This window comes from Cervus canadensis, chromosome 14, assembly GCF_019320065.1.
Source record: "Cervus canadensis isolate Bull #8, Minnesota chromosome 14, ASM1932006v1, whole genome shotgun sequence".
NCBI classification, from domain to species: Eukaryota; Metazoa; Chordata; class Mammalia; order Artiodactyla; family Cervidae; genus Cervus; species Cervus canadensis.
Genome location: NC_057399.1, coordinates 47,563,025 through 47,578,967, shown reverse-complemented (window position 1 = coordinate 47,578,967; position 15,943 = coordinate 47,563,025). Strand labels below are relative to the sequence as shown.

The window sequence follows — 15,943 nt, the reverse complement described above, 5'->3', positions numbered from 1 at the left end:
ACCCTCCCCCCCCCCGCCCCCCGCCCCGACCACCGGACCCCCTTCCCGATCGGGGGTAACATTCCGTTACAATCCCGGGCTGTATGGATGCGGGCCGGGGGGTGCCGGGGGCCGGGCAGGCCGGGTCGGCTGCATTTGGGGGGTGTGGGGTGTGCGCGCCCACGCGCGTGAGACGTGGATGCAGAGGGCACTGCCGTTTCCTTTTATGTGCGTTTCAAGAAGGAGGAAAAAAAAAAAAATGTCAGGCGCAATGTTCAGTGTCGAACGGTCGCCTTCCTGTTGTTCACGGCTGTCTCTCCTCCCCCCTGCCCGCAGTGTGCCGTGCAGGTGAAGCTGGAGCTGGGGCACCGCGCCCAGGTGAGGAAAAAACCCACCGTGGAGGGCTTCACCCACGACTGGATGGTGTTCGTGCGCGGGCCGGAGCACAGTAACATACAGCACTTTGTGGAGAAAGTGGTCTTCCACTTGCACGAAAGCTTTCCTAGGCCAAAAAGAGGTAGGGCTCGAATACAAAAGGAGCTTGATAAAAAATGTCTTTGCCGGCGGTGGAAACAATCGCTTGGTCCGGGCGCTCCCCCTGCCCCTCTCCCCGCCCCCCGCGTCGCGCTCGCCGGCGTAGCTCGGGACCGGGGTGCGCGGCGCCGCGCTGGCCAGGTCCCCGCTCCCGCCCGCGCGCGCGCCACTTCGGCTCCTTGAAAGTCACCGCAGAGAAAGGACCGTCAGGTGTCGAGTGTTTGTTCATCCCAAGCCAGCTCTCACCGGTCCTCTGGGGTTAGCCGCGGGTTCTGCGGGGACACTGCAATTAGTTGCTGGGTTTGGAGGCGTGGGGAGTGGGGCTGGAGGGAATAAACAGCTTGCGCTTTTTTTTTTTTTTTAAACCTGGAGAAATTGAGATTTACCTGTGTTGTTAGCAGAGGATGCATGGGATGTAGTTATTGTTCCGTCTTGAGAAGTCGCCTGTCTTTAGGATCCTCTCTGCCGTCCTCCTTGTGTGAGGCGTTAGGTGCCAGTTGTCAGAGACTTCTTTTTTGTGGGTTATCCGCCCCGACCTCCCACCGTCAGGATTTTATGTTCAGTTGGGAGTGGGGGGAGCGGGGCGCCTTAGACCCCCGATGGCACTTGATTGCTCATTCAATTTTGAGCCACGTTCATAAGTGTTTGCCCGATGTGATCTGCAGGGGAGAGGGTCCCTGCCAGAGGTCGAAGCTAAGTTTCAGAGGCATGGCGTTGTCTTGCCTTCTCCTTCAGTCTTCCCTCACCTTGGTTTTTAGCAGCCTTGGTGTCTGGTTTGCATAATTCTGCTCAGCCTCTGAGGTCTCAAAACATTTTCCACAAAGGACAGTTTTGGAAAAAAGAGGAACGGAGTGTTATTTTACAAGACATTTAAAGAGGGTTTGAGAAATCCCAATTTCTAGTCCCTTCAGCCTCTGGAAAGCTACTTGCTGTTGTTTTAGTTGGATTAGTGGAGGTAACAGTACAAATACAATAAGGTGCTTTGTTTGTGATCAGGTTTATTTATCTAAGTGGACACAATGGTTAGCAGTTATCTTCCATTTGATCTGTAATCTTTATTGGCATCTAGAACTCCTGCAGTTTCTTAGCTTAACATCATAATAAATCCATTCTGCTTAGAGCTACGGTGGAAATTATTGAACATTCAAGGGCTTGAATAAAGAAAGGAGAAATGTTGTGTGCCTTAGAGGTTGGTAGAGGTTTGTGTTGACGCTTATTTTTGTTTCCAGAGCTCCTGTAATGGGTCTTAGGTTTGTATGTTTTGCCTATAATGGGTTGTTTTATAACTGCTCTTGGAAACTCGAACAGTTGAATTTGATGGGCTTTGCTGGTTGGTTAATAAATGAGCCCAGCTTCTCACAGAGGGGTAGGGATATGCATGGCCTGTTGGAAATAACACTTAGATTCTGTTAGCGCTTTGTATCAGAAGATAGCCAGAGATAGTATACTTATTTTTTCCTCTGAACTGTGATGAAGATGAGTATTGTCAAATTTTTGTCTGTCTGTGAGGTTGGGTCTGATGCTTCTTGGGAATCTTGTTTTTCATTTTCCATCTGTCCATAGAGCCACAGCAGAGGAGTTTAAACAAAAGAAACCACCTTCTAAGAGCCTTGCTTGGTACAGGCTGTTAGGACTACTTGGCTGTCTGTTCACTTCCAGGTGAAACACCCTTAACAACAACAACAAAAAAGCAATATTTATTGTATTAGGAAAACTAAGCCAGTTGGCCGAAGATGTAGCTCTTAAGATAACTTTGTTTAGGCTCCTTAACAATCCACAAATTGGCATTATGAAATTAGAGGTGATCAGCCTCTCCACATTGCACCACTGTTTCTCTGCTTCAGTGGGTGTGTGTGGTGATGTCTCCCTTGATTTCCCTTATTTAATGATTTTCTGTCCAGCCTGAGGGGACAGGAGCGCGCTGCCTGCACAGCCCACACCTGGGAGTTTCGTTGCTAGGTGTGGTAAGTGGTTTGATGACACCAAGGTCTTCTCAGACGCCTCTAGTGAGAGATGTCTGCTCGTTGGTAGGGTTCTTCAATTTTTATTCTCAATTGTGGAGTTTCTTGATGTAGTCTATAAGCCATTGTTTCAAAATGTTTATTTTTGGATTTTTATTTGTATGTGTGCTTCCCATGATGTGACAAGTCCTGGGAAAAATGCCAGCTTACATAGCCCAGGAGAGACCTTGTCATACTGTAATTACACATGATTCAGATTGCGAGAGAAGGTTTCTCTGTTCATTGGGAATAGTTAGTTGTAAATTCAAGTAACACCAAACATGCCACTTAATCCTGGGGACTTATTTTTTGGCTTATGAGGTCTTTTGAAATGATAAGAATAAATCCAGAATAAGAATGCCAGGCATTTCTAAGTCTACTTCTGTACCTTTTAAAGTGTTCTATTTTTTTATTATAGATCTATAAATAAGAGGATTGAAAATGAGAGAAACTGCAAAAATGGCTTTGTGAGAAATCTGAGTTACAAGAAATGCATACTGTAAACTGTAAATGGCTATTAATAATACCAGTTGAAGTCACTTTCAAAATGTATGGTAGTTGATAAACAGAAGTGGACTTAGATCCGAGGATGAACTGCTCAAGCCATTAAGATGGATGAGTTCTTAGTTTCATAAATCTTTGGTTTGGAAAAGCAAATTGATTTTCATGTTGATTTCCTTTATTCCATAGTAATATTATGAGAACTTGTAGGGGAAAAAAATTACAGTAAATTCAACTTGCTGCCCATTGAGAATTACGTATGCCATTTCAAAACTGAATTGGACTTGAATTGATAAAGGTTTTACTCTGTCCTAAAGACAGTTTCAATTTAAAACTACTAGCACAAAATCCTAGAAAGGAGATTTTGATGAAATAGTGCAGCCTGGAATACCCATTAGCCATTACAGAATAGGCATGTCAAACTATAATGCATTTTAAAACTATCTGCTTGCAAAAAAAGACTATATCTTATTTATTACTATCACAGATTTATAATAGTCTGATATGACTGAAATGTATAGTCACATTCAAAACATTTCATTTAAAATATTAATGTTTTCATTTTCAGTATGATGTGAATTTGAGTGAACTTTCTTTTCAATTACTGCCATCCTTACTATTGCAATCTGTTCCATTGACATTTACGATATGAAATCTGTTGCTTATTATTTTATGTAAGCTAATTTGGCCACTGGTATGATTTGATAGCTTATTATTTGCAGCCTTAGTCCTTTGAGTGGGCAGATAAAGCGCAATAAATCTATACTTGTAACTTTCCTTTAAGTGTTTGAGCCCAGTTTTACTGTGTAGTTCTGATTTGTGTTAGTCTTCCGAAATAGTTTGAATAACTTTTTATCAGGGTATCTAAAATTTAAGGGCTTACTAGTTGAAAATATTGTGTGCACCTGGTGTATTTTGTCTCCTGAGATATTTAAAACGTTTATAGAAGAAAAAAAAAGGTGGATGACGGTACTGATACAGTCAGTGAGTGTTACGAGATTTGTGTAGAATTCTGTATGGAATTAAGATGACCAGTGAGAACAGTTTTACAGCTTGACATTTTGAAGCAACATAAAGGATAATTTACCAAAGCGCACTTAAAAAGCTGAATTGCTAGAGGAAATCTCATGTGCTGTTAGTAAGAATGTAAATTGGGCACAGACATTTTGGAGGACATTTGGCAAAATCTATTAAGATTTTAAATGTTTATGCACATCGACCCAGCAATTTTACTTCTAGGAATTTTCCAACAGATATGGCTTCACGACTCCACAGAGTTACAGCATTTTTTTTTTTTTTACTGTATTTTGATAGCAAACATTTGGAAGCAATCCATAGAAGGGACCTCAGTGGAGTACAGTTAGATCTTGGTGATCTATTTGCAAAAGAGGGTAAATCTATTTGAAGATGCAGGAAGATCTTCAAGAGATGTTAGATGAAATAAGGTAATCAATGTAATCCCATTTAAAAAATGTGCTTATACAGATAAAAAGTGTATGTATATATGTGGATAAAATAAATTCTGGATGAATGAACATCAAACTCTTACTAATAGTTTTCTTAAGTGGATGCTATGGTATTGGTGGTGATGAGAGGTTTTTTTTGTTTTTTGTAGTGTTTGATTTTTTTAAAGATAAGTGTTAATTCTTTACATTTAAAGCCTTCAAATGAGCACTCATTACTTTTTAAGACAAAACAACGAAAGTAAAGGCCCAGTATATGCTACTGCCTTTTGGACATGGATTAACGTGTAGTTCTCTAAATTAGAGTGCTCTTGAACTTTCTTGGGTAGATATTGTTGACCAGTGTTGAGGAGGAATTAGATTTAGGAATTTTTATGTAAATTGTATGTATTAATATTGTCTGTATTTGAAATTAACCAGAAATAGTTTAAATAAATTACTTACTAATTTGAGAATAACAATCACAGCCCATTAGGTGAGTGTATAGATACTATTTTAATGAAAACTTATCTTCTAAAACAAAAAGAAAACTGAGAAGAGTAGCATCATTTTATTTGTGTTTGTATGCAGTCTCTTTAATGTTTTGCTTAATAGAAGACAGCCGGATCTGCTTATGTCTTTGGTATTTGGTCTGTTGTGTTACCACTCATCATGTAGCCTTTGGAAAACTCTGCTGTACACTTATGAGAGAACAAGGGTGAAATGGCAAATAACGTCTTAGAGTTGTTATAAAAATAGTTTTAATTTTGCCAGTTCCTGGAAAAGGTTATGGGCGTCCTGGGATCCGCAGACTTATACTTGGTGAACCTCTGATATGAAATAATCACAATACTACCTGACACAGATAAACAGTTTCGTTAAGATGTGGAAGGTGATTTTCTTTATAACCACTATGATTGTTGCTAATAAAAATACTTATTTAATGGAAAGAGAATGGGTAAATGTTCCAAGGTATTTGCATGATTAAATTCCAGTGTAACAATTATCTAACATATTTTTTTTCCGAAAAGGAAAATCCAAACTTGGTTTTACTGGCTACATTGCTATCCATTTTATGATGCAGAAGCCTTTTATATCTATTATTTTGGGTAACCCTCTGTAGAAGTACCTTTGGGAGGTAGACAGAGCTGGGAGATCAGTCAGTTTTATAATTTTTCTTTAAAGATTTTTTTTGTTCCTTCTCTTGGCTCTTTGAAGTTTCCTTCTAATGGCCTTCCATGGACCAACCTGAGCTCTTTAGGTCTTTTCCTGATCATTTAATACAATGATACCCACTACTTAACACAGCTTTTACAGTTCTAAGATGTGGAACTTTTTTGGTGTCCTTTTTAAAAAAATCTCTTAGTGACTTAAGTCTTCAAAAGAGAACTTGGAAAAGTTTAGATACTTGGGAACAGGGGAAATGTCAAATACAATTTAGCAGTTATGTAATTAAGCAAGGACTCAATATATTACTGAACTTACTGGACTTTAATCTTTATTGGCCAGATTTCAGGATATTTTTGATCTCTAAAACAGGGTTTCACACTGTCCCAATGGAAATAATACTGAATTCTGTAGTTTTTTTCCCCTCGGCTTTTGTGTTTTCACTCCTCAATGAAGCTGCTAATATGTAGGAGAGATTCTCTTGTCTCAGTGATACAAATTTATATTCTTTTAAAACATTTTGTGTGTGTGGCCAGAATCTCTTTACTTCATTCTCGTCCTCATAACAGATATTTTAATCCATTAATCTTGTTTTCTCTTATATTTTGTGGTTCTCATTTTGTAGTGCTGTATTCGCTTTTGGGAATATGGTTTGTCTGAAAAGAGTTTTTGGGTAAATAATTTCCTATAGATGATATTACAGGTAATTGACATGTTTTTGTTATGTTATCATAGAAACTGAGACATTACATTGCACAATTTTAGTTTAGCCTTTATGAAGAATGCATATATTAATTTTTTATATACAAATTAAAATTATATTTTCTAATTTATACATGTATGTTCACTGTAGAAAAATCAAACCATAGAAATATCAAGAAAGGAGTTACTTGAAAATTCTTCGTAGGTAACCATAATTAATATTTTGGTAGGCATCTTTTTATAATTATATTTGTATACACACAAAAGTTAACTTTAAATTATAATTTATTCAGCAAGTGGTTTTTGGAGCTCTTATCATGTGCCTAGAGTATTTCTAGAAGTTGGGGATAAAACACGGATGAGCATTCCTGCCCTCATGGTATGTGGTGGGATATCATTTTAAAGCTGAATCTGATGGTATCACATTAAATATACTTATTTATTTGAAATTTTATATTGTTCTCATTTCTAATTTGTTATGAATAATGCTCTGATGAACACCCTTGACATTCATTTTTATGGTTTTTCCAATAATTTCCTCAGGTACATAGATTTTACATTTTGACATTCATTACCAAACTTCCCTTCACAAAGATTGTACCAGTTTATACTTCCTTAGGAGTTGGGAGACTGCCCATTTCCCCACATGGCTGCCAGTACTGGGGATTAAAAGGTTTTTTTTAATCTTTGCCAATCTGCTACATGAACTGATCCTCATTTTTATTTGCATTTATTTGATTAGTAATGCCACATATTTTTGTGTATACATATTTACCATTTGCTGTTTGTGATAATGCTTGTTTTGTATTTTCAATGCTTGTTTGGTATTTTTGTATTTTCAAAAAAGGGAGGTATAGGAAAATACAAAGGAAAGAATAATGTAATAAACATTCACATCCTTTTACTGAGAATGAACATATATTTACATTTTATCATATTTTTTTAACTTTTTATTTTATATTGGAGTATAGTTGATTAACAATGTAGTGATAGTTTCAGGTATATAGCAAAGTGATTCAGTTTTACATATACCTATACCTCTTCTTTATTGAATACTTTTCCCACTTAGGTCTTTACATATAATGAGTAGAGTTCTCTGTGCTATATAGTAGGTCCTTTTCAGCTCATTTTTCTTATTTGATTCCTTGTTGATTTGAGGGAATGAAGTATTATAGATATGGCTTAAGTTTTTAAATGACTCCCAATCTTTTCTTCCAAGTCTTCAATCTCTTCCCCATCTATTTATGTACCTTTGCACATTTATACTGCTACAGGTGATAGTATATTGTGTCTTAAAATCTTCATGAAGTGTATCATACTGGCTGAATCATTTTTTTCAATTGAGATATAATTCATATATGATAAAATTCACCTTTTTAAAATGGAAAATTTAGTGTTTTTAGTATATTCATAAGATTGTGCAAAAACTATTTAATTCAATAAGTAAATCATTTTGTGTCTTGCTCCCCCCACCCTTCTTGGCCTCAGTACATCTTGAAACTTTCCCCATTGTACTTTAGAGACCCAATTCATTCCCTTTAATTTTATCTGCTTAGTATTTTGTTTAGGAGTATATTCTATATTAACTTTTCTGTTCTATTAAGCAATATATCGGTCATTTTCTTTTCTGGGCAGTGAATATCTTTATACTTGTTACCTTGTGCAGATGAGCAAGATCTTGGATATAGGTCTAGGATACCAGCTGTGTGTGTTTCCATTTGCAATAGACATTGTCAGATTGCTCCTCAAAGTAGTTGTGACAGTTTATATTCTGTCAGGGAATGAGTATCATTTTCTCTACATTTTTGCCAACATTGAATATTTTAAAATTTCTCATTTTTGTTATTAGTTGCAGTAGTGTCGTCTTGTTTTCAATTGCATTTCTCTGTTTCCTGATGGGGTTAAGCATTTTATGTATGCTTACTGGCCATTTACATTCCCTCCTTTGGAAACAGAGGGAAATTGCCTATATTGATTTCTTTTTCTATCCTCCGTCTTAAAAAAAAAAAAAAAAAAAAAAAGATTTGCCTTATCTGTGGGATGTTAATTCTTTGTTATTTGTGTGGAAAACATCTTGTCCCATTTTTGTTTCTGTTTCTTGGTAGCCTAATGTATGGTATCTTTTTGTCATACATGAGTTTTTAATTTTGTCAAATTGATTTGCTTTATTTTGTTTTCCTGTCTGGTTTTGGGGTTTTGTGGAAGAATATAATTTGTGGGCATGGTAATGTGCTTAACCAACAGACTTTGTATGTGCAGGATACAGTGAAAGGACTGGGGGAGATGTAAATAACAGGTAGAGGAGGTCCTGCCTTCAATGTGCTTGTGTCTTTTAAAGTTGGCAAGGACTCTAGAGATTCTTCATCTTTGTTTACCCTCTCATTTTACTTTTAATCAGGAGCCTAGAAATGTGAAGTGATCTTGCATGTAGACACAATGAGTCACAAGTGTGCTGGTGCAAAGATAACTAGTAATAAATGGTAGTAAATGTTTACTTTTAAAACACTGAGTAATTATTCACTTATATTAGCAGACAAATGTTCAGCTATAACTGCTTTTGGAGACATGATCTAGGACTTAATTAAGTGGTGGTAACCATGGTAGATGCTGTTTAAAACGAAGAGGTTCTCTATAGCCACTTTTGGATAAAATCAAATTCATTTTATGGATTAATTTAAGGTTTTCCTTTGAGATTAAATCATTAAGAAAAATTGCTTCTGAATGGTAGGTATTCCCTGATATTTTCCACCCCCACCACCTCCATGGTAAGATTCCAGCTCCTTGAAGGATGCAGAACACTGTTTTAAGAAGTAAAACCTAATCCTTTTAACTTAAGTGTGTTAAGTTTGTAGTGATCAAGGCCCAAAGAGTCTAGCACCTGGGTGTGATTTAGTTGGTATGTCAGTAGTTAACAGTTACCTTTTTTGGTTAAAATCAATGCATCATTTTTTATGAAAGAAAATTATGGCTTATACTCAGCTTAATTCTGAGGTCCATTTGTTTGAAATAATGTTCATAAGTGATTATAAAGGTGATCAGTTGAATTTAATTAGTTATGACCCATGTTAGAAGATTGATATTCTCAGAGCAAATAAATGTTAGTATATTTAATTTTGCCAAATATGAATGTTTTTCTTTGTTCCTTTCCAGCAGAAATCATTAGTTAGCATTTGGCCTAGTATTGATGGGAAAATAACTATGTATAGGTATTGACTTTTAAGACCAAAATATACATGAACAATTTCCTAAAATATTAATACATTAATAGTGGCCTAGACAGTGGAGAGATTTACTTTCTCTTAATGTTTCTGGATATAAATTTAGTCTGCATGGTGCCTTTAATTTTTGCAGATAGGTTTTGTAGTCTTCTTCCCTTTCCTCCCAGGGTAGTATTGGGGAAGATTAAGGTCAGATGATTCCATGAGTCTATTTATTTTGATAAGCATTTATAACATTTGGAATGTTTAAAAACAAAGTTCATTTACATAGAACCGTGGAAAAAAAAACAAACGAAGGTTCATTGTAGACTTCGTGTCATCCATACCTTCTACCCGAGGTACTCCATTGATATGAGCTGCTGAATAATGAAAGCTTCCTTTGTGTTGAAGAAATATTCTTCTATTTTACGAAGTGTTTTCCTTCATTTGGGTTCTTTCCTTGTTCCTATAATATAAGCAGCTGTTTTGTACTGACTTTTATGGAAAAACAGAGGTCAGGCCATTGGGATTTGGTTGCTCTTATTAATAGTGGGATGTGTGTATGTGGTGCTCAGTCGTGCCTGGCTCTTCGCGACCCCATGGACTGTACCCCGCCAGGCTTCTCTGTCTATGGAATTTTCCAGGCAAGAACACTGGAGTGGGTTGTCAGTTCCTACTCCAGGGGATCTTCCCAACCCAGGGATTGAAACCGTATCTCCTGTGTCTCCTGCATTGGCAGGCAGATTCTTTGCCTCTGAACCACCCCGCCTGGGAAGCCCTTTGGTAGGATAAATTTTGCAAAATGTTGACATAGCTCCAGATTGTCTAATCGGAGATGCTTGTTTTATAACTTTTCCTACTTATGCCCAGAAGTAGTACAGGGAAGTGGGGTGCTACCTTCTTCACCATAGGGAGCACAGACCATGCATTACATGTTTCAACTAGTCCAGTGCTCATCTCTGCTCGTGTATGTATCTGTCATTTCTGTTGTGCTGCCTTGGAGTTACACATCCAAGGAGGTGGGACCAATATTATCACTATGGTTAGTACTCATGCCTTTCATCAGTGTAGTCTAGACACGGGCAACAGTATAATATCAAAGCGGTTATCGCAAGTCAAGAAGAGTTAGAATCCTGATTAAGCTTCCCCTCCTTTAAGTGGTAAATTATTACTCAGTCTTCTGAAACTTATTTCCTCTGTCCCTTAATAACTGACTTCATGTAAATAGAACCACCACTTGAATTTAGCAAAAAACACTGTGTTGGCCCAGAATCACATTTTCTAGAATTGCTTTAGCTTAGTAGTTATAGGCAAAAGTGATTTTTTTCTCTTTTTCTCTCTTTTCTTTCTTTCTTACCTACTTCAAGTGCTTATTTAAAAACTGGACACAAATTTGAGCAACTCGGCCAGGTCATTTTTTTTTTTTTTTTTTACTTAATCCGTGAAATAGAACTAGCCTTTTAGCTTAAAAATAGGAGTCAGATGTATTCCAGTAACTGGTAGGAGCAGTATTTAGCAATGCAGCAGAAAAGACTCTGGCCGGGGGAAGTAAAAGGGATGTGTTTGGACTGAGTAAGCTCTGTGGGCTTTTCCAGCTCTAAAATATTATTTTTCCTTGGTTTTTATAAAAGGATACATTCTGAGTGTGTCATTGATTTACCTTGTTTTTCTATAATGATGAGATACTGTATTTTATATTTCAGCTGTATATTGGTTATCATGCTAGACAATAGACATGTGCTGGTGTGTTTAATTTCTCACTTTTCATAAGTGTAGCAGTTTGGAGAATGATTAAAAAAAAAAAAAGACCAAAATGTTGACATGAACTTCGGTATTGGAATATTACACTACTTAAATGGTGTGTAAACAGTGGAATGGGTAAAAGACTTGTTGAATATCAGGGAAGTAGATGATAATGTGGATAATTCACCAAGTAGGTGGTTAAGTTTTGGTTATGGAAAGTTACTTTCTGACTATATTGGTGCCATTTATACCTACTATCAACTACTTCTTGTAGGTTGGAGCAGTTTAGGAACTCATGAGACTGTTTATTTGAAACTTCTCCCTCTAATATGGCTCTTGACCAGGTCATTAGATCATTGAGTTTTTTTCATGAAAGTTGACTGATCATTTAAAAAAAATTTCATATAACATAAGCCAGACCTTGAAATTTTGTCACTTGTTTTGCTTTTCTAAAGTATCATGTTTCAGGTAACTATTTATATATCTATCATCAATAGAGTGGGGACTCGGACTTACATTATCAGGCGAACAGGTTAGAAGAAAGTATGTCAAATCTTTGATCACTCAATATATTCACAGGACTTTCTGTTTAATAATGCAGATGCTTAATTGAAGTTGCCTTGAAAAACAAGTCCCCTTTCAGTCTTCACTTGCAACATGCTGCATAACTTTTAGGTTAAAGAAAAATAACTCTAGTTATCACTCCAGCTTGTTAATGGGAATTGTTGAGTGACTAGAGCCAAGAATTTAATTATACAAAATACACAAATGCAGATATTTTAAAGAGAGTAGCAAATGAATGAGAATTTTCTTACTCGTCAAGGCTACACAGTAGCTTGTAGTTAATGCTACTTGGTTTAGTATCTTTCTGTGGAGTCTTTTTTTTTTTTTTTGGATGTATCATGATAATTGATTTTAGTATGATTTAGTTCATTTTCTTTATGAACTAAAAATTTCTGGCGAATGGCCAGAATTGTTCATCTTTATCCACATTTGGAGAATTGTATGACAGATAAAAATACATCAGTGAAAAGATGGGAAGAAAATACTTCACACAGTGTTAATGAAAGTTATCTCTGAGAGGTGGGATATCAGGAAATTCTTGTCATCAGTAAAAGTTGTTGGATTTTTCAAGCTTTCTTTAATGATACATACTACTTATGTGAAAGTTAAACTAGATACTTAAATGTACATAAGGATATGTTTACAATAAGCTTTTTAGTTTTTTTAAAAAGTAATCTTACTTGAAGCATTAACAGAAATGTCTTCCCCAAGGAACATGTTCATATTTTGTTATTTGAAATTTAACCACCTTGTCATTCTGAGTGTTTTCTTTTAATATTATTATGAATATATGTATAAATGTTTCATAAATTGATTGTAACCTTTAAAGAGACACATGTACATCATATTATTAGCTTTCTTAACAATTAATTGTGTTAAGGTGTAAAACTAATCAGATTAACTTGATATATAAATAAATTTTCCTTTGTAACAGAAAGACAACTGTGTTTATTATTTCAGTAGAACATACACTTTTGGAGTACTTAGGTATGTTTTGAGAAGTTTGACCTTTTTTAACCTGTAGAATTTTGATAAATATAACTTTGTTGATCAACATGTTTATCTTGATGTATAGTGGTAGAAAAATTTCCAGAGCCTACATCTGACTTAAAAATTGTCTGTAAATGAAAGAACTGTCATTATGCTTAGATATATGGTGGTGTGTTAGGAATAAATGGGATCTATAGTTGGAAATAAATATCTACTTCTTGTTTGTGAGTACCTTGGTGGAGGGCATGGCAACCCACTCCACTATCCATGCCTAGAGAATCCCATGGACAGAGATGGCAGGCTGCAGTTCATAGGGTCACATAGAGTTGGACACGACGAAGTGACTTAGCATGCATGCATGTATATAATTTGGAAGTTAAACATTAAATTATGAGAAATAAAGGGTACAAAAACAACTGCCAAAACCAAGGCAAAAATAATGTTTGGAGCAGGGAAGTAAGTAGTCCTTTTTGGATGGAGAATTGATGCATAATTGCATAAACATAAACAGTATTTAGCATTAAAAGGTGTTTCAATACTGTTCAATATATAGGCTTCAAAAATAACTAGAAGTTAAAAAAAGAAAAGAAAATGTAATTTCATGTTTTACAGATAATGCAGATAGATTGATATGAATATTCCTAAATAATTTCTGCAAAATGAGGGAGTTGATTTTAATTGTCTTAAAAGGTCTCTTAGCAGTCTTGGTTTATATGATTAAGTCCACAAGATTATGATTAATGGGAAAACATCTCTGCCTTTTTAACATTAAAAAATCACTATTACAAGTATATTATACTCAAGTGCATAGCAAAACTGTATGTCAAGTATAAACAAAACTGTTTTCCCTTTCGTGTTAGATGCATTTACAAAAATCATAAATTATATTCAGTAGGTAGCCAGCTTAATTCTACCTTAGAATGTAAAATATAAAAATTGATGTTGGTGATTTCAGCGTTTCTTTATTAGTTCTTTGAATAAGATTGCCACTTTAAGTTCTATTGGGTAGCATCTGGAATAACAGTATATCTCACAGAGCTTTAATTTAGTTCTGCTGATAAATTTTTATTTAACTATTTCTGGTCTTTTTGAGAGAATCCTAAATGGGATTCAGAGTGGCCTGGATTCCTTTCTTCAAGATTAAGGTGTGTATGAGAATGAGGAAAATCCACTCTTTGGCACCTTGATTACAACTTACCATGCTTGCTTCCCATTGTTCTAATTAAATTAATTTATGTAGATGTCTTAATTGCAGATATAGAAAATAAAGTGCCTGTTTTGAAACTGTTTTGAAAACTTTAAAAGAACACTTAGGGGACCAGACTGAAGACTTGAAAAGTTTCTACAGTATGAAGACTTGGTTTGAATATTGCAGATTGTAAGAAGAGCTTCCCAATGTGGCATAAATTAAATAAATATACTCATAGAATTTTATTATAGGACAGACAAAGCTGTGGTCGACCAAGAAAATGTGTGACTGGCTCTTATTTGGAGCATATAGAGTGGGAGCATGTTTTGCAGTGAAAGGGAGACTAAAGGACAAGGTGTTTTCTACTTGTAAAGACCTCAGAGTTTTCTTTATGTTATTGTAGAAAGACATTATTTTTGCTTTGGCGTGCTTAAAACTAAAGGGCAAATGATCCAAAAGAATAATCTTGAAATTCAATAGCAAGAAAACTACTTGACATTGTGGGCCGGAGGCCAGCAAACGTGTTGCTTTCATTGAATGCGTGGGAAATGGGGCAGGCCTGGAATTTAAAGAGACAGGGTGCAGTACCCTAGAATAGAAAAGCCCTCCTGTATGATTTGCTTACTTGGAGGAAAAAAATAGACTTCAAGTTTCCTCTAAAGGATCTTTATTGGATCAACTCTTTAAGGCATTGAAAGACACTGAGTGAATTTTTCCTAATGCTACCTCCCATCTCCCTAGTCATCTTCTCTTGTTTGAAATTGGTGCAGAGTAAAACTGTTTATAACAGAGGAGAAGCTGCTTTTCAAATAAAAGTACTTTGTAGCCTGTTCAAATGGAGTATAATGTAATTCTCTGAAATTGAGCACTTATTACTTTGTTTACGTAGTTGTTTAAAAGGAGGGGCGTGGGATAAGGAAGGGGGATACCAGAGGAACCTCTGCTTTAGAAATTGCTGTTTTTTTCTGTGTCTGAGTTTTTCTCCCCCATCCACTCATGAATCCCCCTTCACCCCCTCCCCCACCTCCCACAATCCCTCAATAAAATAGTATTTAAAAGACTTGAATAACTAGTCCTATGTACCCGCTTCTTGCTGGAGGCAATAATGTCGTACTATTTTCAATGGGTGGTCTTGAATCTCCATGGGAGATTTTTACAGGCAGTGGGCTCCAAGACCCACTAAATGTATTATATTGAACATAACTAGTTAGTTAAATTCCCAAGCCATAGAGAATATACAGAGGTAGTTTTACACTATTGAAGTCCCATCGTTAATTACTGGCAAACCAATTTATTTGAATTTTATCGGAAGAATTTATAGCTTAAATCCCTAAAAATGACACATATTAACTGAGTGTTTGAGTTCTACTTTTTAAAACAAGTAAGACATTTGTATATATGTCAATTCAGTAATGCTCATTTGTGTGTATATTTTAGTTCATATGTGTCTTTTTGTTTGTTTTAGTTCTCCTCCTTTAGGAAACCAACACCTAGTGGTCGTTTCCAAATGTTTATTCATTGAAGCCTTATTTCTCCTTATGGAGATAGTGTAAAATGATAGGATCTGTTAGAAAGGATATCAGGTCTTTTTATAATCATTACCTCTTAGCTGTGGCAAGTAGCATAAAAGTATTCTACCCTGAAATTTATAACCAAAATTGCTTTGGGCCAAACCTTTGTAGAAACACACAGGATTGGAATGATACATTAAATACTGGATTAAAATTGCTTTTTAGACAAAAATTCTTTTTACTCAAATGTGAATAAAACAATATATGTACTTATGCTCTGTAAATATGGAAATGGGGAATGTGGCACTCATGCCTATTCCTACATAATTTAGTTTAAAATTACTTTGGAATATCTAGTGTAACTCTGTCATTAGTGATAACATAACTTTATTGGGTTATTGATTTGATTACTTTTCTTTATTCA

At 35.9% G+C, this 15,943-nt stretch overlaps 1 protein-coding gene across 1 annotated transcript in view; it reads left to right on the top strand.

The window, feature by feature from the left end:
• The window catches only part of MLLT3 (MLLT3 super elongation complex subunit), a 288,355-nt gene that overhangs the window by 1,377 nt on the left and 271,035 nt on the right, over positions 1-15,943 (top strand). Inside the window, 1 exon segment of the mRNA XM_043486609.1 lies at positions 316-496. Within this exon segment, the coding sequence (XP_043342544.1) occupies positions 316-496 (181 nt within the window).